General features: G+C 40.8%; 1 protein-coding gene across 4 annotated transcripts in view; it reads right to left on the bottom strand.

Annotated features, from left to right (window-relative positions):
* The window catches only part of LOC124868590 (zinc finger protein GLIS2-like), a 51,548-nt gene that overhangs the window by 9,708 nt on the left and 17,611 nt on the right, over nucleotides 1-24,229 (bottom strand). For all 4 annotated transcript variants that reach the window (XM_047366018.1, XM_047366017.1, XM_047366016.1 and 1 more), the window contains exons 2-6: nucleotides 20,019-20,207; nucleotides 13,953-14,143; nucleotides 12,012-12,197; nucleotides 10,306-10,439; nucleotides 9,867-9,985 (exon numbers count right to left, since the gene is read on the bottom strand). In XM_047366018.1, the coding sequence (XP_047221974.1) occupies nucleotides 9,867-9,985; nucleotides 10,306-10,439; nucleotides 12,012-12,197; nucleotides 13,953-14,143; nucleotides 20,019-20,184 (796 nt within the window). In that variant the 5' untranslated portion in view covers nucleotides 20,185-20,207. The remainder of the gene's footprint in view (nucleotides 1-9,866; nucleotides 9,986-10,305; nucleotides 10,440-12,011; nucleotides 12,198-13,952; nucleotides 14,144-20,018; nucleotides 20,208-24,229) is intronic.

Consider the following 24,229-nt stretch of genomic DNA (forward strand, 5'->3'; position numbering starts at 1 on the left):
TTCAGAGAAGAGAAGAACCGCAAAGAAGATTTTACGGACCACCAGCATCGCAAGGCCCACAAAAGAAAAGCACCTTTCTCCCTAGGGAGGAGTACGACAAACTGTCCTCTGAAGAAAAGAAGGCCCTCTTTGAGTCACGCAGATCTGGGACCGGGGGGCCAGCCAAGTAATGATGACATGGCCGCGAGTCACCCTGGAAAATGCCTACTGGAGGGGGGACGAAATCTACACAAAGGTGGGAGGAGAACCCTATCTAGTGGACACTGGGGCTGAGGTATCCATGACTCGCATAGGCCTAAAGACAACGGGATACCTTACGGTCCAATTTGCCAACGGGACCGTAGAAGAGATGCCGTATGGAACTTGGCAAGGAATCATTTGGGTGAAGGGTCCATACAACCTCATCACTGTCACAGACTTGAAAGAACTCAACAAACCATGGGGAGAGCGCCGCTCTCTATCTCAAAGGCTGAGCCAGCTACGGTCAAGGTTAGTAAAAGTAGGATCGACTCAGAGTGGAACCGGGCTCAAGAGTGGTACAAAGCAGTAGATGTGCCAGAAGTAACTGAACAGAAGCTGAAAGAAAGCGACTTCTCCCCGGCTGGGAAAGAGAGGTTACGGAAGATCATCACCTCAGCTAATGTGGCCCGGTTCAAGAATGACTGTGGAGACTTGGGACCGAAGTATGTGCACCTCATAGAAGGGGGAGTGCATCCACCTGTTCAACAGTACCCCCTGAACCCGGGTGCCATTGAAGAAATTGATAAAGTAGTAAAAGAATTAACAGCTCTAGGAATCATCAGAGAAGAGCTAAATCCCATCACTAACAGTCCCATTCAAGCGGTAAAGAAACCAGAGTCAGCAGGAGGAGGTTGGAGGCCAGTAATCAACTTCAAGGTCCTCAATCGAAGAACCATAGCAAACCGAGCCAGCTGGTATTTATAGCTCAACCATCAGCTCCTCCACTATATGAAGGGTTATGTGGAACCGAAGGATGGGGTCACCTGAATGATGGCCTGGATGGGGGACCAACAGATCTGCTTACAGCATCAATCAGGGAGTCCTGGCCATATGATCCAGCCTCTGGCCAGGTAAGCCGCCCACCTTTAACCACCACACAGTATCCCCTGGTGTTCCGGGCGTATAGAGACCAGGGTCCAGAGGGTGTCGGCACTGCACTGGAACAACCTCCTGACAATGAAGAACAACAGGCGTAGCCAAGTGGATGGATCGGACCCTGGGAGTTGACAACCTGGGGACAGTTAATATTAGAAGTTGTTCCAAATCCAGACCTCCCCCTGGAAGACTTTCCCGACACTCCCTAAGAAAGGGGTGCTCGGGGTACAGGGCTATACTACTACACCACCAGTTTGGATGCCTGGGGCAGCCAGGGAGCCAGACCCAAACAGAGAGTTCATCGTAACCTCTGAAAACTGGCATCGCGATAGGGTGCTACAGATTCCAGGTACTGTGGCTCATTGGACAGACACAACCATTGACCCTAGCTCCACACAGAAGGCACAACTGGCAGTACAAATGGTTGTAGTCCCATTTAGAGGTGTATACTCCGTCGGAGCAACAATAAGTCATTCCAGAACAGCAAAAAGAAGACCCTGGAAATGTAGAAGTTGCAGCAGCATACAGGAATAATCGCTCACATTTCTGGCCTTGGCCTTCTTTGCCACAGAAGTGGAAATGGACAAGAAAGGACAAAAATTGACGGACCGACAAGGAAAAGGGACAAAAGTTGTCAAGCGTCAAAGGAAAAGAAAAACACAAAAGGAAGAATGTTATTCCCCATTGGGTTCCTACACTGATGACAGAGTTAAAATTGGGCCTAACACCTGGAATGGCCTGATGCAAGGAATCCCATATCTAAAATTCCCATCAGGATTAGTTCTACTGGACACACCGAGAGCGGATTTTGCCCCTTTTTATCCATCCTCAGAACGTTATTTTGTCTCCAATATAGAGTATCATAGAAAAGCAGATCTACAAAAGCCTGACCATGCTGGAAAATGCCAAGCATTGCCATGGAGTGTAAGTAACTTTTTCCTCTCATATCGCAAAATGTCCAGGCCTGGCAACGAAGGGCGTCACCCGCTGGATACTCAAGTTACTCATAATCCCACCAGAGGGGCCCAAAAGCCTGCCATGGATATTCAATATAGTCCACTTTGAAGTAAAAGGAGCAGTTCTGGGAATCAGATGGGGACCACATTATCAAGAACCATTACAAGGCATGTATTATGAAGTTTCAATGGCCAGAGCTGTAATTTGGGCCACATCACCTTCTATGTCAAAAGTAGTCAAGGGAAAAGAGCGCCAACTTGGCAGATATGTCTTGAACAACACCCAATTACCCATTTCAGTGAGAGAAAGCACGGTCTACCCTAACCCTCCACACCCACACTGTACCAATCCGGCTCGGCCAGGTCATCGGGTCGAACTCCAGATTCACAGCCACCCACTGTACACATCAATCTGTACCCTGTCAGAAGTGGGGTTGGCTTATGAGACCTATAGACAAAGGCGGGCCATAGACGGATTTAACCTTGCAGGACCACAGATACAACCTGACTACTGGCTAGTCCACCAGTGGATGTGGGTGTGGAAGGGGTTGGAACCTGGATTGCCTTACCCATCACCCATTTATCAAACCCAGCTCAAAGGACAAGTGGATAGAACTGAAGAAGCAGATCAACTGGAATTAGCAGGCTATTCCCGAGGATAACCATGCTAGAGACTTATTCAGACATGATTCCTCTCAGTTATTTAGCTACTTTTAATGCCCCAGACGAAGTGCCTCCTGACGACCCTGACAACACAAGTCCCTCTACTCGACCCAAGCTATGGAAACGGTCAAAGATCACGGATAAAGCGTCTTGTTTGAAGACTTTGCTTAGGCTTTTTGCTTTGCTTATTGGCATCGTTCTTTTGTGAATTATACTTTACCAAGCTGGAGTGGCACCATGGAACTTAACCCATGTTAAGGTCGCTCATGGTTCTTCGAAATATGCCAACCAAACTTGCTGGAACACAACCTCTCTGAACGTCTTTTTACCTTGGACAGAATACCTTCCCAAAAAGAACCAGTCTGTGTTATTTCGTGAAAGCCAAAAACCCAATTTCACTAGTTCTACAGAGAAACCCAGCATGGATAAACGACTCCATGACCCAACAACTTGTTATCCACAAGGCTCCTTCAAGAGTTGTGAGTTGCCCAGCCTGGTTTCCCCGTTGGGAATTTTGGGGAAAATATCAGTTAAATTGTGACGAGAATGTGTCCACTAAACCAGACGCATCCCAGCAAACCAGCAACCACACCAACTGGGGCCTTGTAATCCCCGCAAAAGGGTCCAACACCACAGTGCAGAATCGCACTCCTAGGCCTAAAAACAGTTTGTCAACCAGAAACCCTACAAATTACCCGTTGGCGTTTCGGAATCGAGAAGCCCTGCAGGACTGTATTAATACCAAGCTCAGACATTTGCCCAGCTGTTTTTGGAACATATTCACTCAATGCCACACTCAGAAATATCTGCCCTTAGCCCCTCTTTACACTCAAGTCTACCTCTCCTTCATAACCTCCTGGTCAAAAACCATCTGGACTGAACATGAAGAATGGCTGAACACGACGTTTCCCTGGGTATGGAAGGCTTATGGTTTTCCCCACTTCAAAGGAGACTTCCCAGAGGGTGAAAACCGAACACATGAAGGTTTGAAAGGACCTTATTATGCAGATATTTATGTCCAAAAACTACCTAAGCCAGATGAATTATTGAATGTAACGGCAGGAGATTTTTAGAAAAATTGACTAGTGTGTGGCACAACAAGTTTTTGACAGTCTTAATAACTCTGTGTGGTCAAGCAATGGAGCTTCCCCCCGATGTGACCTGTGGCAAGCTGACATTTCAGTCATGTCAACATGGCGATATGACTGCTCCGTCCTAAATAAAATCAAAACAGCAAAGATGCTCCTGTAGGCCTGGGCTGAAGGACACAGCAGAGATTGGTCCCGAACCTGGTGGGGATTGCAAGAGTATGAAGTTAAAGAATGGGTTATTCCCTGTTTGTCTCAGACTGATAACTACTGGGTTAAATACCAATATTTAGCAATGATTTACTCCAAAGAGTGAGACATTTGGCCGCAACCCTTCTATTGGCCAGAGAGGTTTGTTCACCCAAGACCCTGGCGTATGGAGTGGCCTTGCCCGCAGACCCTGCCAAGAGCTCACAGGTTGGACTGAATTATGCCAATCTCATTATGATAACGAGTACAACACCTACGCACATGAAGTTGCGTGGAAGAAAATTGGAGGAGTGTGGAGAAGATCTCTCGGTGGAGGCTCGACCTGTGCCGAGACCGTACTGGGACACAATCTCAGGCATAGGAAAAGCATCATGGATGTTATTGTGCCTTTCATTCCTGATTTAGTAATCGCTCTAGCCGAATTGTATGCTTTCAGGCAGCATTTATGCTCTGGCAACAAAGATAAGGGTTTAGACTGGGTAGGACATAATCTTTTATACTTCAACCTCACATGTAAGCCACCTAAAGAAACCTGGAAGAATTGTGGGGAAGGAGCGTATCAGCATGCTTGTAGTTGGTATGAGACATTAGGACACTCAGTCAGCAATGTAGTTACTACAGTTGCTCAGGAGGCCAAACACATTATAGGTGAAGGGGTTTCAGTAGTTGAAGGTTGGATCGCTAATTTGTTTATGATGCTTTGGCCTTATTTTCTTATTTGAAAACAAATAACCCGTAGTCCTGATCTGAACACTTCCAAACATTCACACTTGCAGAAACTTCAGCAGAGTTAGGCCTCACCAACAGGATCAGATTTGCCTAATATATTTACCTAAACAAACTCCACACATTCTCTGCTTCTGAGAAATTGAGCAAGTAGCTAAGGATTCCAAGAAAATGTATTACTGGTATTGTTATTATTATGAAACAGCAAACATACACTGTATGGCCAAACAATCCGCTCACTGTTTGCAGTTCAGCTGTTTGAGTCATGACCACAGTTGTATAAAATCCAGCCTCGAGCGATGCAGACTGACTTCCTCTACAAACATTTGCAAAATAATGGGTGCAAGTGCAATGCAAAGTGTCTGATGCAGTGTCATAAAGCACCACCACTCGACTCTAAGTCAGTGGAGATGAATAATGCCTCCCTGTCAGGAAATCTATTGGGTAAATTTGAGTTTGTTAGTTTCTAGGTGAATGACACTTGATTAACTGCATTGTGTCAAGTTTGGCACAGAAGGAATTATGATGTGGAGCATTTTTTCAGTAGTTGGACTAAGCCCCATAGATCCAGTGAAAGGACCTCTTAATGCGTTAGCATATCAAGACAATTTGGACAATTTAATGCCCTGACTGTATTGGGCCATGGATGGTCCCTGCCTATTCCAACATCATCAGTGCACAAACATAGGTCCTTAGAATCAGAATCAGAAAAGCTTTATTGCCAAGTACGTTTTTGGACATACAAGGAATTTGTTTTGGCGTAGTCGGTGCAATACAATACAAATTAAACAGTATAAACATATCTACAATATAATATAAATATATGTGCACAGTTTTAAGTGAGTGAGAGTAAATGTAGAGCAGTATAGGATGCCAGAGCAGTACAACAGTGCAGGTAATCATTGTGCAAGTATGGCAGTGCAAGTAAAGCAGGAGTCCAAGCTTAACTTGATAAAGCACATTTAGGATGAATTAGAGCAGTCTGCCAGCCTTCTTGTCCAACATCAACGTCTGACCTCAATAATGCACTTCTTAAGGAATGTTAAAAATGTTCATATACAATGCCGCATTTGATACAGTCGATCATAATATACTCTTAGAAAGGCTGGAATATGCTGTAGGGATCAGGGGAACAGCGCTAGACTCGTTTAAATCTTATCTGTCTGACAGGTTCCAGTTTGTTCATGTAAATGATAAATCATCTTTAAACTCCAGGGTTAATTGTGGAGTACCACAGGGTTCAGTACTTGGGCCAATTCTCTTCACTATACATATGATTCCAATAGGTAAAATTATCAGGCAGCAGAGAATAAATTTTCACTGTTACGCTGATGATACTCATCTTTACTTATCCATAAATCCTGATGAGCCCAACCAGTTAGATAGACTAAAAGCATGTCTTGAAGACATAAAAACTTGGATGACTTTAAATGTTTTGCTTCTAAATTCAGACAAGACAGAAGTTGTCGTCTTTGGACCGGAGTCTTTAAAAAAGAAACTGCTTAGTCAACCATGTAATCTGGATGGCATTAAATTGACCTCCGGTAATAAAGTAAGAAACCTTGGTGTTATTTTTGACCAGGACATGTCATTTAAATCCCATATTAAACAGGTTTCTAGGATTTCCTTCTTTCATCTCCGGAACATTGCCAAAATTAGAAATATCCTGTCCAGGAGTGACGCTGAAAAACTAGTCCATGCATTTGTTACTTCAAGGCTGGACTATTGTAATTCTTTACTATCAGGATGTCCACAAAATGCAGTTAAAAGCCTTCAGCTAATTCAAAATGCTGCAGCAAGAGTTCTGATGAAAATTAAAAAGATAAATCATATTTCTCCTATTTTAGATTCCCTTCATTGGCTCCCTGTTAAATCCAGAATAGAATTTAAAATTCTCCTTCTCATATATAAAGCCCTTAATGATCTAGCTCCATCATACATCAGAGATCTGATTGTTCCATACGTTCCTAACAGGGCACTTCGTTCTCAGACTGCAGGTTTACTGGTGGTTCCTAGAGTCTCTAGAAGTAGAATGGGAGGCAGATTCTTTAGTTATCAGCTCCTCTCCTGTGGAACCAGCTCCCGATTTTGGTCCGTGAGGCAGACACCATATCTACTTTTAAGGCTAGGCTTAAAACATTCTTTTTTGATAAAGCTTATAGTTAGAGTGGCTTAGGTTATCCTGAGCTATCTTCCTTATTTTTACCTCCGTCTTCTTCCCTCCCTTTTGGATGCAATAAGGGGGAGTCAGGTTTAGCCTAAACCGGCTCAGTTATGGTTGAGATGCAAACACACCCTCCATTTCTGCTACCTGTATGACCACCTCTCTTTTCCAATGGTTATGGTCAATCTGACAGAGAGAGGTATCCCAATCGTTGTGGTTTTTAGTATAACAATGGCCATCAGTGGGTTCTAGATGGACAAACTTTATCAGTTTATTATTTTACTTAGTGCCCCTACACGTGGCCTGTTCTGGGGTGGCCGGCCTCTGGCACACCCCAGCGGCCCCGCTCTGATCTGGACCCTTTGTAGAGTGCCTTGAGACGACATTGTTGTATATAAGCGCTATATAAATAAATAAACTGAAACTATCTCTGTAGTTATGCTGCTATAGGCTTAGGCTGCTGGAGGACATAATGACCACTTTCACCCTCTTCACTACATTCTCACACTGCTCTCCAATTTTGTATTATTTTCTGTTATTTCAGCTTTTAACTTTGCTCTCTCTCTTTTCTCTTCTTCATAGAAGCTACACCTGGCCTGACTCTGTGTCTACCTGTGACACCTTTCTGGAGAGAGGCATCATTCCAATCATCTGCTGGCAACAACTTAATCATCACCCTCTACCGATGATCCACATAGCCCTGTCTTTCAGTGTTTAACCCTTTCTCTCTCCTACACATAGAAATTGACTGAGCTTTTACTGTGACTAACTGTATGTGCTCTCTTTCAGACTCTATCCTTGAAAACTGGCTCAAAGTTTATCTGGTCTTTCTTTCTAGGCGAAACGACTAAAGGAGCTACATCCACTAACATTTACTTTTCCTTCCCATAGAAAGTACTCCTGGATCAGTGCTTCTTTGTTCTCTTTGTGTCTCTGCTCTGTTCTCTCAAACCCCCAGTCAGTTGTGGCAGATGGCCGCTCACACTGAGCCTGGTTCTGCTGGAGGTTTCTTCTTGTTAAAAGGGAGTTCTTCCTCTCCACTGTCGCTACATGCATGCTCAGTATGAGGGATTGTTGCAAAGTCAACGCCAGTGACTGTCCACTGTCTCTACATGCTCATCCAGGAGGAGTGACTGCTATAAATCTCTGATTCGATGCAATCTGCTGGGTTTGCTTAGATAGAAAAACTTTTTATCCAATTTGAATAAATAATGGAATCTGACTGCACTGTTCAATGGTTAGGATTAATTGGAATATATGTAGCATATATATATATAAAGTCTTGTGTCAACTTTTGAGACAACATGTGTTGTGAATTGGCATTATATAAATAAACTGAATTGAACTTGTAAACCTTGTAGACATCCTTTCCAGAAGAATTGAAGCTGCTGTCCATGCAAAGAGTGAGCTAAAGCCATAGTAAAGCCTTTGTATTAAAACTGGGATTAAGGTTCATGTGTGTATGCAGGTATGCAGTCCAGTACTTTTAGCAATGCAGTGTACTACATGAGTTTTACTTGAATACTCTTTTGTCTTATATTCAGTTTGGCTTTGCAGTTGTTTGTTTTCAAATATTTTTTAAAGTCCACAGACGCTTTACAGGGGTTGGACAATGAAACTGAAACACCTGGTTTTAGACCACAATAATTTATTAGTATGGTGTAGGGCCTCCTTTTGCAGCCAATACAGCGTGAATTCGTCTTGAGAATGACATATACAAGTCCTGCACAGTGGTCAGAGGGATTTTAAGCCATTCTTCTTGCAGGATAGTGGCCAGGTCACTACGTGATACTGGTGGAGGAAAACGTTTCCTGACTCGCTCCTCCAAAACATCCCAAAGTGGCTCAATAATATTTAGATCTGGTGACTGTGCAGGCCATGGGAGATGTTCAACTTCACTTTCATGTTCATCAAACCAATCTTTCACCAGTCTTGCTGTGTGTATTGGTGCATTGTCATCCAGATACACAGCCCCGCCTTCAGGATATAATGTTTGAACCATTGGATGCACATGGTCCTCAAGAATGGTTCGGTAGTCCTTGGCAGTGACGCGCCCATCTAGCACAAGTATTGGGCCAAGGGAATGCCATGATATGGCAGCCCAAACCATCACTGATCCACCCCCATGCCTCACTCTGGGCATGCAACAGTCTGGGTGGTACGCTTCTTTGGGGCTTCTCCACACCGTAACTCTCCTGAATGTGGGGAAAACAGTAAAGGTGGACTCATCAGAGAACAATACATGTTTCACATTGTCCACAGCCCAAGATTTGCGCTCCTTGCACCAATGAAACCGACGTTTGGCATTGGCATGAGTGACCAAAGGTTTGGCTATAGCAGCCCGGCAGAACAGACAGTTCTGGTGGAAACAGGAGAGTTGAGGTGCACATTTAATTCTGCCGTGATTTGGACAGCCGTGGTTTTATGTTTTTTGGATACAATCCGGGTTAGCACCCGAACATCCCTTTCAGACAGCTTCCTCTTGCGTTCACAGTTAATCCTGTTGGATGTGGTTCGTCCTTCTTGGTGGTATGCTGACATTACCCTGGATACCGTGGCTCTTGATACATCACAAAGACTTGCTGTCTTGGTCACAGAGGCGCCAGCAAGACGTGCACCAACAATTTCTCCTCTTTTGAACTCTGGTATGTCACCCATAATGTTGTGTGCATTTCAATATTTTGAGCAAAACTGTGCTCTTACCCTGCTAATTGAACCTTCACACTCTGCTCTTACTGGTGCAATGTGCAATCAATGAAGACTGGCTACCAGGCTGGTCCAATTTAGCCTTGAAACTTCCCACACTAAAATGACAGGTGTTTCAGTTTCATTGTCCATCCCCTGTATGTGTCTTGCATTTACAAACAATAGTTGATTGTAAAATAAGTTCTGACTGTATACAGTTCAGAGTGAGAGGGACGAATGGATGGACAAATGGATCACCTGTGTGTGAGCGGGTGTGAATCTTCAGGTTTTCCAGACGTGAAAAGCTCTTGTTGCAGGTGGGACAGTGGTGCGGCTTCTCGTTGGTATGGGTGCGGATGTGAATCAGCATTTTGTACCTACAGCATAAACATAAATTTACAATCACAAAATGTGCTTTATTATAACAGAAGCTCATGTTTCATGTCCACACTGCAAACACACTTAAATTAAAGAACAAGTCTTGACAATGACATGATCTTTGCTGGAATACTGTAGGAATCTGAGCAATAGCGAGCTGTTTGTATTTCAGATTGGTTATTCAAATAATACTAAAATGTTTTTTTTTGTGAAAATGCCTTCTCAAATACCTTTTAAAGTGGAAAGTTAGTCCACAACCATCCTGTTTGCAACAGTACCTGAAATTACTAGCTGGATGTCTTGTATCTTTGCACTGTACCTTGCGTTGAAGCCTCTCCCATTGCGAGCACAGCCCTCCCACTGACAGCAGTAACCAGAATCTTTCTCAGGCTTGACGTGGAAGTCGTTAATGTGATCTACCAGCTCCTGCAGTGAGTCGAAAAGCAGGTGACACTTGAGAGGAGAGAGACAGAAAGAGCAGAAATCAGTAAATGATCATACATGAATAGATGTAACAACTGATAAAATCTCAAAAGTACTTTCAGTTGAGAATTGTATCAGCTCATTATTTCCCCACTCAGGTTTGTTTCATTTAAGCTGCTACCATTTGGTAGGTAACATTTTCAGACTGAACGATTTATGTCTTATGAGATAAACATTGTAGTTATAAAAATATGATTTTAAAATATCCAGGGCTGCCATGTTAAAAAACAGGAAGTGTAGTACTGCGACCCATCCCAAAGTCAGTTACGCTTGCTAAAATACTATATCTGAATATTATTAATTTATTAGAGATCTATCTATGACTACAGATACACACTATTTTAGGCTCCAAATTATGCTGCACATTCACTCACTTTTACCATTTTATCAAGCAATAATCGTTCAAATTTTATTTTACAAGGACGTCCCTGGAGATCAACTCTATTTTTTAAGGTAGACCATAGCAATAACTACATATTACTGTATATGGATCCACTGCCATTTTTCTGATTGTGTAATCACATCTCGGTAATTCAAATTTTTTGTCAGACGAACGTGCAGACAAGAGCTTGAAAGCTGCATGGTAAGTGCTGCTGTTTAATACTGAAAAATTTTAAACTTACAGGAAGTGGTAGGACATGGAACATAGGCAGGGTAACGGACATGGAGCAGGTATTCAACAGTAGGATCCAGTGGCGAGCAATGAAAACCAAAGAGTATAAATACAGAGGTGGTGTGGAAATTACCAATGAACTAGAAGGGCTAATCAGGTGAAATGTGGAGCAGCTGGTGACAGGGAGAATGCGGGGAGAACTGAAGGAGGGAAGCTAATGAACACAGATTAGTGGAAACACAGAGAAGTCCGGGGATGTAACATAAATATCTAAACCTGAGAATGAACCATGAACCTAATCGAAAAGGAATAGCTTGAATAACAGCAACTAAACAGGGAAGAGTAGAGAATCAGACAAAAAACTCAAAACACCAACACCTAACACAGGAGACAATGACAAAAACCCATTCATGTTTGGACATTGTTATTCATATGTAATCTTTTTTAGGGATTTCTATATACATTAATTCATATTTTTTAATACACGTTTATTTTTTGATATTCAATATTTTATTCATTCTTTTTTTTTGTACTGATATTACGTATTCCCTACTTTCTACTCATTTATTTATTTCCTTTTTTGTCTTTCATGCAGTGAAAAACCCTTGTCAAGAATGGAGAATTGCAATATACAAAATAACTGTCTAACACTTGGGAAGCTGTATTGTAACACTTTGTTAAAACTTACCCCACAGTGGTTCATTTCAATTAAGTATTTTTTCTTTATTTGAATAACATTTATTATTATTATTCTTATTCCATAACACCACCTAGTGGCCAAAGTTACAGCTGCAGTTAGTTTCACAAATTAAATATAATTGGATCAGAGACTCCACGCTCTTCATCATGATTTAGATTTGAAAGATATTTTTGATAAAATCCTGCACAACATATGAAACTAAGTATGAAAGATTCACTATGAAGGGTACCTTCCTCCATCGACAGGCCAGCTGACTATCCTGTGAGGGCTCAGGGGAAACAGGCTTCTCTCTGTAATGACTGATGAACACAGAAGAGGGAAAGGTGTAGCCCCTCTGGAGGCTTCTCATCGGGAGGTAAAATGGAAATCCAGGCTGGGAGGCTCCACCTTCAACACTGTGATGCCAAGGCGCTTCCTAACAGAGAAGATAATGTAGAGCCAGGTTTGAGAGTTCAAAGCCTGACAGTCTAAAGCTGTCTCTACAGTATGTTATAAAGAGAGGCGTTCTACATACAAAAAGCAGATTATAAGTACAAAAGAACAGGTTATGTTAGAAACGTTCAAACACCACATAGTCAATTGTTTGAAAGAGAGGATTATTTTTAGATGATACCTGTCATTTGTATGCATAACAAAGAGACAGTAAGTCATACAAAATCTCTAATCCTTCGAAGCCCATTGCTTGGAAGGATTGCTTGGCTTTCAACATTTAAAAACATACTAAACTTTGTATCCAAAATACTACACCTGGACAACCAAGACATGAGGAAAAAGTACATCCTTTTGTCTAGTCTGCTGCCCCCTAGTGTTTGATTTCAAATTGGACACTGCCGGCAGAGCCTACAATTGTTTTGATGCCTTTGAAAAATACAATTTGAGAATATCTGGAGGAATAGCTATAGTTTTTAAAAAAGTAGGAATTAAAAACAAAATTGATCATAACGTTTTTTGAATATGGTTGTTAATGTTCATTAATGATCAAAATAAGGGATAACATTACTTGCTTTACTTAGTTTCTTTGTAACTTACAGTTATGGTGAAGATAAAGTTCACTTTCTGCCAAGTTCAGTTTTAAATAGGTATGTCCTCATCCGACAGCAATTATCAACACTGGTTAGTGTTAAAGGTAGTGTTACATAACAATTATCTGAGTCGCTGAATAAACTTATTCACTGATACCTGTAATTACTTCACCGTCTGTGATTTTTTGTCCATCCCTAACTATCCAGCAAGTGTATAGCTGTTTGGCCATTTTAACAGAAAAAAACACAGCTTATGTGGGTGTACACAGCTTGCAAAACTGCATTTTAGGCCATTCACATTTTTTTTAATCTAAAGAATCCAGATTTTACCAGATAATCTAAGTGTTTTCACCTTTTGTCTCCCTGTGTGACCTGATCTGTGCCGTGCCCAGAGAGCTGTTTTCGTGGTGCTATGCTGAAAGCAGCTATTTCATGACATTTAAAGCAAAGCACTCAGTTTATGAAACAGGAGAATAGCTTTCTCTTCAGGTTTTGTAGTATTGGCTGGAACCTCAATAAAATATATTACAAGCTGAATTATCAATGAGTCATATCAAAACAGAGATATGCTAACATTAACCTAGTACTTCAGCAAACAGCTTTGCATGGGAGAATATTTAACATGAGCAAGACATGAGTTTATTGTTTGTGTTTTGTAAGAAATATTTTTACAAATAAATAATGAAGCTATGCCCATATTAGGTAGCATGCTGCAAATGCAATTGCAATTGCTTAGTGTCACACAACAAATCAAATACTTTATTTGCCAAAATTTGCTAAATGAAAGACTTTTGCTAGAAACAACTTATTTTGAACCTGATAAAACACACAGGGCAATATAGCTTCAGTCTTTAAAGAGAACATATCATGCAAAATCCACTTTTTTAGCTGTTACATGTAGATTGTGTAAAAATATGACAAATTCAAACCAAAGCATTGCAGTTCCGCTTTATACAGACCACATCTGAAATAGGAAAGGGAAGGATTTAAAAGCATAATATGTCCCCTGATATGTCAACAATAAAATTATGTCAGAAAAAGTACACATGTCGTGCTGCAGTGGGCATCTTATCTGACTGTATGATTTTTTTGTTTGGCTGTGGTACATCTGTGATGTCATGGTGCTCTTGATCTGCAATGCCACTTACCCGAGAAAAGAGATGTGGCTGAGGGCTGCCGCTTCTGTGTGGAGACTCTAAGGGTGAGGGAGGGCAGGGGGAGGATGGGGAGGAGGGAGATGGAGAGAGGGAGAGGGCACGTTGAGAAGACGGGGACATGCTGAGGTCCATGGCTGGAGGGGTGAAGCAGGACCCGTGTCGTTCCTGAGAAGATTGGGAATCTAGATCGAGAAAGTTTAAAAGTATGATGTTTAGTTTAATTTAGACGTTACGTTTGCATTGGGCTGTATAATCACAATAATCACATTTTAGCTCTTATTGCACCAAGTGGTTCCTTATTGCTTTAATTGTCCTTTAATTCTTGCTTCAATGTGTCAGCACAAGTGTTTCAACTTTAAATTCTGTCTTCTTTTTACATGAGTGTTATTGTTCTTTCTTACTTTAATTAATTTTACAGGACTTCTTCAAGAGCTGCAAGGGAGGCAAGTTGGTAGCACTGTTGCCTTGGAGTAAGAAGGTCCTGGGTTCGATTCCCGGCCAGAGGTCTTTCTGCAAAGAGTTTGCATGTTCTCCCCGTGCATGTGTGGGTTCTCACTGGGTACTGCAGCTTCCTCCCACAATCCAAAGACATGCCTGTTAGGTTAATTGGTCTCTCTAAATTGCCCTTAGGTGTGTGCATGGTTGTTTGTGTGTTGCCATGGACTAGTGACCTGTCCAGAGTGTACCCCGCCTCTTGCCCGTAGACTGCTGGAGATAGTCACCAGCTTCCCGACGACCCACTATGGAATAAGCGGAAGAAAATGACTGACTGACAATTGCTTCAAAGATTTTTGTCTGGCCTATGTGACTCTGTTATGCCTGATTTACACTGCAAAATTTTAAAATTGTCAGTTGACTTTCAAAACCTGAGAGACCCCACAAATGACAATTAAAAACATCGTAGATTTACAGGTTTGGTCCTGAAATAAACATGCATAGATTTGTGGTGCGCTATGGCAGTTGTTTTGTCTTCTGTATTTTGGATTCTTCTGCATGTTTCCGTCACCTTGCTCTCTGATTGGCTACACGTCACATTCAACAAGCTGTGTGCTCGTTTGTCCTAGGGGGCCAACATGTTGAATATGTTGGCGCAGCTCTTGGCGTCCTTCTGAGAAGACTACATCACGCTTAAGACACCACACACAGCAGGAACTTCTCATAAGATTATCTTTAGAGCCATCACATGTCATAAAGTGGGTTTTTGATGAACCAAAAAGCAGGGAAGAACTCCTGAAGCTCGAGGTTTTCAGGTAAGATGAGTCTTTATTATCCATGGCAGGACACAGACAGGGTAGCAAACACACGAGATCGCACAGACAATTAAGGAACCAGCGGGCAACAGCTGAAACAAACAGGGTTAAATACAAAACTGAACAGCAGGGGGAACCAATGACAAATGTGACCTGACAATCAGGGGAAACCACAGAACAGGTGTGGGCTTGGGGTGCAGGGAGACAGAAAACAAAGGACCAGACCAGGTAATATTACAAAAACACAAGCAGGTATGACATCACAATAATTGGAGCATCCTTATGATTGTCAGAAGGGGAAGATCCGGTCAAAAATTGGTATAATTATCTTGCTTTGTGAACCAAGCATTAGTAAATTTATTAATTTAATACCTCTTTTTCTGACTTTAAATGTATGCAAAATGTCAGATAATCAGTATCCCATCAAGACAAACTTAATAATTATGAAAAATGTCTTTGAACAGATTTACACAACAAAATAAATGTATTATAAATTTTGGTCTTTTATTTATTGCAGTATTTAGCATGATTAGTCTTAAATATTCATTTTCGAGTCTTTACAGTCCTTACTGCCTGAATTTATTTCCAATTATGCAAAACATTATTTGATAATTTGTGGTTTTGCTGTTTAGCCGATGTTAAACTAGGTAGAGATTGTTCATTTGAATATAGCACATAAAACAGAGATACATTTAGGTATTTGGTATCAGTCTTGCAATGATGCCACGATTTCCCATCCAACCAATCAAAATTAAGGAAAATCTACAGCTGTGAAAATCTACAGCGGGATAAAATGCAGTGTAGTCCCCCACAAAGTAAATAACATATTGTTCATAGCAGCACGTAAGGTCTCCCTACTTAACACTCTGGGCACCAACTGTACATTTATTCCACATGCTATTAAGCAGTAGAAAATGTGTTCAGAATGCCACTGAAGGATAAGTTACCTCATTTTATCTGGAGCTTGTGTACTCTTTCTAATGCCACCCTGGGCAACTTCCCATATGGCTCATTCATCGTCTTCCACTTCATCCGGGACCGGATCCCCGATCCAGCTGACTCAGTAGAGACACCCTTACTTCCCTCTCCTCAGACACCTCCTCCAGCTCCTCCAGGGGGAGCCCAAGGCGTTCCCAGGCCAACTGAGAGACATTGTCCCTCCAGCGTGTCCTGGGCCGTCCCCTGGGCCTCCTCCCGGTGGGACGTGCTTTGAACACCTCCCGAGGGAGGCGTCCAGGAGGCATCCGGTATAGATGACCAAGCCATCCCTTACTGGCTCCTCTTGATGTGGTGGAGGAGCAGGAGCTCTACTCTGAGCTCCTCCTGGATGGCCGAGCTCCTCACCCTATCTCTAAGGGAGTGCCCGGCCACCCTATGGAGGAAGCTCATTTCAGCCGCTTGTATCCGGGATCTCGTTCTGTCGGTCATGACCCAAAGTTCATGGCCATAGGTGAGGGTAGGAACGTAGACCTAGCAGTAAATCGAGAGCTTCGCTTTTCAGCTCAGATCTCTCTTCACCACAATGGATCGGCACAGTGTCCCCATTACTGCGGCAGCCGCACTGATTCGTCTGTTGATCTCCCACTCCATTCTTCCTGCACTCGTGAACAAGACCCCAAGATACTTGAACTCCTCCACTAGAGGCAGAAACTCCCCTCAAACCTGAAGAGGACAAGCCACACTTTTCCGGTCGAGAACCATGGCCTTGGACTTGGAGGAGCTGATCTTCATCCCAGCCGCTTCCCACTCGGCTGCGATCTGCCCCAGTCCATGCTGCAGGTCTTGGCTGGAGGGGGCCAGCAGGACCACGTCATCTGCAAAAAGAAGAGACAAATCCACAAGTCCCCAAACCAGACCCCCTCTGGCCCTGGCTGCACCTAGAAATCCTGTCCATAAAAGTTATGAACAGGACCGGTGACAAAGGGCAGCCCTGTCGGAGTCCAACATGCACCGGGAACAGGTCCAACTTTATGCCGGCAATGCGGACCAAACTCCTGCTCCGCTTCTACAGAGACCAGGTTGCCCCTACTAAAGGCCCCCGACTCCGTACTCCTGGAGCACCCCCCACAGGGCACCATGAAGGACACAGTCAAATGTCTTCACCAGGTCCACAAAACACATGTGGCAAACTCCCATGAACCCTCGAGTACCCTGCAGAGGGTGTAGAGCTGGCCATTGAACACTGGACCAGCTCTACACCCTCTGCAGGGTGGAAGAAAACCACACTGCTCATCCTGAAGCCAACTATTGGCCGGACTCTTCTCTCCAATACCCTGGCATAGACCTTACCTGGGAGGCTGAGGAGTGTGATCACCCTATGGAACACACCCTCCGGTCACCCTTCTTATGAAGGGGGACAACCACCATGGTCTGCTAGTTCAGAGGCACTGTCTCCGACCGTCACGCAATGTTGAAGAGGCATGTCAACCATGACAGCCCCCCAACATCCAGAGACTGGGAGGAGCCTGGGAGGAGTCTGGTGAGGCCATGGAGAAAGACTTGAAACAATTCTTGCAAACTGTCCAGCGTCTCAGGAGGGGGATCAGTGCTTTGCCAACACTGTTTACAGTGGGGGCGGGGAGCTACTGACCTCGGCTGGGGACATTATTGGGCGGTGGAAGGAGTACTTCGAGGATCTCCTTAATCCTGCTGTCACCCTAGGCAACTTCCCATATGGCTCATACGGTATCAAAAACGAACACTATTTACTATGCATGTCACCAAAATTAGGCAAAGTGCTTCCAATACGATTCTTGTTATGCGTAGATTATACACCAACAGGTATTAGGAGCCATTAACAGCTATAAGAGGGTAAAAAGCTCTTCTTGCACTGTTACCAAGTCAGAATTTGGTCCTAAAGCTGCTTTGAGTTACTTACATTGTCATGATAGTAGACTTGTTCAGATTTAATACTTTAATCCTGACAATATTTTCCTTTTCTATACTCGAGATAACTGTGCTTCTGGGAAAAGTTATTTCATAATATTTTATTTGGGACTTGCCACATTTATTCTGAAGATCTGAAGGAGTGTTAGTTTTTGTGAATTACAGTTTGGATTGTGAGAGCATTTTTTTATGGTTCAAACTGTTCTTCACTGGTGCACAAACAGCTTGTAAGAACATGCGGAGAATTATTTAAGCAAACAAGAAGCACCTAAACGCATCGTGGAGCTGGACAGATCCAACCCTTTTTTGTTTAGAAAACAGAGCATTTAATATAATTTTTTTTTAAAGTGAAAAAGCTACATATCTATATGTATTAGAGTTAATAAGTATTTTAATAATGCAAATTTATCAATTAAAATAATTTGAAAATAACTCTCAAATACTTTATGGTGGGACTGCAGGACGTTTTATTAAATTTAATGATAAAGAGCTTTAACTTTGCGTGTCTGTACTAATTGAAGCAGGTACTGCATTAAAGGTCCTTTCAGGCAGAAGTTAAAGAATCAAAAGATACATTAACAAGTTGTTCTAATATCAGAGCTGTGAAACAAAACATTATTATAGCAGTGAACTAGGTAAAAACTGCAATATTTGATTAAGAACACCAAATAAACACAAAACTAGTGCACAAGAAAAAGGAAAAGAAGAACTTGTATTTGTAGATTTGCTTGCTTGAGAAAATGTTTAAATAAAGCTATTTGCGTATACTTCTAATTTTGAATATACCTAAAAATCTAATGTCCTATTTTGGTGTATCTGTGGTGAATCTAATCTACAGTATACACATCACTCTACACAATTACTGGTATTTAAAGATGTACACAAAAGCATTAAAATAAGCTGTCATGCAGAATCCTTCTCCAGCCTCAGATCTCACAGTTCCAGTTGTTTTATACTTTTTATTAAACTTTGTTTTAAAAGTTTTTTTTTGTTAAGTTTTGGTTGATAGCTATTAGCTTGTGCACATTTCTTGACTTCTCACACACATCTAATATATTTGAATAGTATCTTGTCTTCCCCTTTTGAAGACTAGTCAAGAAAAACTGGCCTCTGTCTCATATCATATTTATATTTCATGGAAGGATTATAAAATAAAGGTTATTACATGTTGATCAAATTTATTATATTGTTCAAAACTATTGAATAGTGTGGCAAAGTCTGCTTTAATACATAAGAAAGAAAAGCTAAATAATAATAGTACTGGAAATGAATAACCTAAGATGAATATAAATAGATACATCTTATGCTGAAAGTCTGTCCCAGTAACAATATTAACAGTAATTAATAATATAACCCTGAATCATTGTTTAATCAGCATTAACTCCACATGATTTTCTGTTAAAAACTGTCAAAAGTTTGCTTATTGTTTAGCCTCACATTGTGTTCATGTATCACAGCTGCAATTTGAAAAAGGTTTTCAGCTGCTACCTGAATAATCATAAAATTTAATTTCTTTCTGACTTAATAAAAACATTTGCTGATTCAGCTTCCACCTCTGCCCCACATGTAATTTGGACATTTCTCAGTACTTAGTGGAAAGCCTCGTTCTGTCTGCATCAGCTGTAGTTTTCTTAGGGTCACTTCATTTCACTGTCACGCTCAGCTTGTTAGAGACATCGCTTCCAAATCTGCTGACAATCTGCCTCTGTTTGAGGACAGAGAAGAGCAAATATCTATTGGATTTACAATATTAGGTTACTAGAAAAGTGAGAAAAGAGAATCAACTTATTACACCACCAGATAATAAGTGAAAGACTCACTGTCACACAAGACATCATCAATGCCACGTGAGCTCCTGAGTTGACATAGTCCATATAACAAAACTGAGCTTAGAGCTTCGGTTGTCCTGGTTAACTCCTACCTGGTGAGGAAGGTGGTGATGGGAAGGTCGTACACTGCAGGCGCGGTCGTGTGGCGTGGACAGGAGCACATATTAGTGAAGGAAAGGACCTCTTTCCAAACTTCACAGGACCAACTGTTCGTCCAGAGGGAAGCTTCAGGTCCAGCGGCTCGTCCAGAGAAAGCATGGTGACTAAAGATTGGTGCCCGCCTGAGAAGGGAAAAACAGGGTCTTGTTTTACAAAGCATCAGACACAAAACAAAGATAACTAAATCATCAGCAAGAAATATTTCGAAATACTTTCAGCTGGGGCACAAACAATATCATGGTATTTGAATTTTGTTTGATATTTTAAAGGTTTTGGGTTTTCTTTGTTAACTGATTACTCATCCATGTATACACCTTTTTTAAGCTAAACCAAAAGTCCTTCTCCACAAGTTCTACAAATCCCTCCAACGTTAGAGATTTTGTTTCTGCAACAACAAAAGCCGTAGACCTTCTAGCCACCAGATATTATTTTGACAGCTATATAGAGTTTTATGTGCAGATCAACTGTGTGGTAAAAAAAATAACATTTCAAAATTCAGATCCATTCTCACAAATAACAACATGGAGACAATTTTCCACCAGTTTAATTACTTTAAGGTGAGAATATTGTGGTTTTCTTTATTTTGGCACCAGCTAGGGTATTTATTTTTGTCTGAGGGTGGTTCTGAAATCCTTTTTAATCCAACAACTCAAAAGTGATGTGAACAGGTTAGATGTACCTTGTACCCCAGATTAGTTTGTAGAGAACATTGTGGTTTTGCAGTAGAAGCCACTTCAACAGCCTGCCACTGTCTCTAAAGTTTGCATCTTCCAGTGATGCTTTTTAAGGAACAGCTAACAAACTATTTTTACTCACTTTTTAATTGCCCTTTAATTATTTTGGCATTTTTAAGTTTCTTATGGTTTAGATTCTGGGTCATATTTTAATATTTCTTATTTTGTTTTTTAGGTATTTTTTTTAAGATAAGCCTCCAACTATTCATCCCCCAATTAGATTTAGGTTTGAAGTGATCTTTTGCCATCATGATTGCTAGAACTGAAAGAAATATTAATGTTGTGAAGTGGCCCAGCCAGAGTCCCAATCTGATAGAGAATCTTTGGAAGTAGCAAAAAATTAGGGTCATGGCAGGGAAGCCTTCCAATCTTAAAGATTTGAATGCTGGAAGATAAATTGTCAAAATACCGGTGGAAATGAGCAAAAAGCTATTCAGCAGTTATAGGAAGAGTTTGTTGGCCAAAGTGCCAAAAACATTTTTCAGTTAGTTAAGGTTGTAAAAAACGTTTGAGATACTATTTTTAAATTAACTGTAAATAAAAAAGATGTTTTTTCTCATTGATACTAGTTTTCCATTGCTTCATTATCATTTGGGAGATGTCTGTCTCATTTCCTATCAGATACCAAATGATAAAAGTAGAAGATAATTTTAAATTTAATTCAACCAGGGGTATGAATATTCGTGGGCTTAGTTGTGAATGTTCTTCTTTGTTAGCATATTATACAGCAGTTTGGTTAACTTTACTTAACTTTACTTTACTTAGCTTAACTTTAATTTTGAATTGCTTTAAAAATAACCCTGATCCTATTTAAAGAAGTTCAACTTTACAGGGTTGCACGATCAAAGGGATTCATTTGTAATGGCAATATTAGCAGATATGTTCTGGAAGAAGCACTATTATTTCCTTACATTTTATCTGCAAGGAAACACAACAATGAAAAGTGAGATTACAGAGGAAAAAATTTAAGTGAATACATAAATACAAGAAACATTTAGAGGACAAAATAAATATGAGTTAAATACATATATAATTATATAAATAAATAAAGAATTACAACATATAACATAAATACAAAGAAATCCATGAGCAAAACTGAATAAAATAAAATTATGCTACTTCTCAAGACAAGGTAAAAAGGAAAATGTATAAAAGTAAAATATTAGATTAAAAAAATTAACAATGATTTGCAAACTAAATTTACAGTGTAATTTAAAAGCTGACTAAGATTATATGTTTTTGAGAACCACAGAAAAGGCTAAATAAAAAAACGCACAATATGTAGCTTCTAAATGTCCGTAACAAAACATAAAACTCTGCTGTGCATTCTCTTTAGGGTTTACTCCAACCTGGTGGTGTCCCAACATTTTGACACGACGGGTCCATAGTACGCCCAAACCAAAACAATTGTTTTTTTCTACCAAAACTACAAAGGTTATAAAGCGATTTTTTTTTTTTTTTTTACCTAATCAACAATAAACTAAAGATGTCATATCTTAATTAAACAAATAAAATAGCCAAATCCATGTAGGAACGGGATGTGTTAATCATTGTAGATTCAAAACCTTTGCATGTTTGTCTTATTTTTTTTTCTAAGATTTTTTCAGCACTAGTGGCCTTTTTTGAACAGTAATCTGACAGGAAAGAGGGTGGAGAGAGAAGACAAAGACGTGCAAGGAGAGGTCAGAGACTGGGAATCAAACACAGGACAACCACATTGTGGACTATAGCCTCTGCATGTGGTGCACCTGCTCTAGCAACTGATCCAGCCAGCGCCTGATTAAAAGAAAGTTGTGCAGTTTGCAAGTTCTATTGGGCTTGATGGAAAAATAAATAGGAAAGTAGTCTATTCTCACCAATAAAAACAGGATGTGGGTCACTCTTTCCCTGAAAACTCTTTTTATATTTAGCCAAGTTTAATAAATGAATTTAAAGTAGGTTTGGGTGCACCAGCATCTGCTTTTGAGTAAAACTAGAAAGATGTGGTTCTATTTACTATAAAATTTTAAAAATGCAAAAAGTGTGGCAATTAAAAGACATACTTTCTGGTGTCCATCACATTTTCCATTGTAAGAAAATTTTATTTTGTTTGTTGGTAATAATTTTTTTCTAATTAGAATTAGAAAACCTCTTTCTGCATCAACCAACTATGCTAGGGTGGCAATTTTGTATCATTATTGAATTGAAGTTGGGGGACCACAAAAAATCAGTCCAAGGGCCAGAAATGGCCCCCAGGCAACACTTTGGACTCCCCTGCTCTAACCCCAAAATCCATTTCCCAGAAATATTTTAGTTCTTCTAGTGACGCATTTTAGAAAAATAAATCTCCCTTTATGGTCCGTTGTTGTTCAGTTTCTTAGGAAAAACTCATGAGAGTTATTGTGATATTAAACTGTTGTTCTGCATTTCTGTGGTCTGCTCTTCAGTGGCTAAACAAGATTTCACAGTAGTGTTTTCATTTCTGATGGTTGAACTCTGCGGCTGAGGAATGAGTCAAAAAGCTTTCCCAGTCCATGACTCATCCCTTGTGCTCTTGTTGAGCACAGTGACTCAAGATTCGGATATCTGCTTCAAAGAGAAAGGGGTCGTACGGAGAAACCAAAAGGGATGAAACTGCAGTAATGTGGAAAAAACCTGCAGGAGAGTAGATGATTAGCAGCTGTTACAAAACCTGACAGCACTGATGGGTTTATCTTAAACTTACATCTTGGTGACATTTCTTTTAAAATGCCATTTATGCTGCCATTCTCTGTATGCATGCTGGAGAGGGAACAAAGTTTATTTCACTACATGGCAATGAGGTTATACAATTGACACAGCTGCACATATACATTTACTTTCAAAACATAAAGAAAGGGCAAGTTGTTTCCCAAAATGACTTGCTTTTGGTTCTAGGTATAAAAACACCTGGATGTAGCAATATCATATTGAGAACATAACAATCCATACATTGCTTGCTTTGGCTGCACAACATATAGAAAATATATTGTTATGACAGTACCAGCGATAAGAGTTATAATATTGCCAAGGACTGTTTGGAATATAATACAGTATTTGACACCTTTAATTATTAGTGTGCCTCTGGTTATTTACACAGGGTTCCTACACATTTTCCATGTTAAACTTCCAGATCTTTACGACTCAATTTTCCAGAGATCTCGGCCTTTCATTTTAAGGAAGGTAGGAAGGAGAGGAAGAAGGAAAAGTAGGACACAAGCCAAGTACAAAGGAAGTATACAAGTGAAGGAAGGAAGGAAAGAATGACACAAAGAAGAAAAGAAGAACAGACAAACATGTAGAAGATAAAGAAAGTGCCCCTGGACTGAGTAAAGAAAGGACATGAACTAGAAAGGGCAGAGGGAAGGACACAATGGCAGAAGAAGAAAATGAGGCAGAAGTGAGGGACATGA

The sequence above is a fragment of the Girardinichthys multiradiatus genome, chromosome 5, assembly GCF_021462225.1.
Source record: "Girardinichthys multiradiatus isolate DD_20200921_A chromosome 5, DD_fGirMul_XY1, whole genome shotgun sequence".
NCBI classification, from domain to species: Eukaryota; Metazoa; Chordata; class Actinopteri; order Cyprinodontiformes; family Goodeidae; genus Girardinichthys; species Girardinichthys multiradiatus.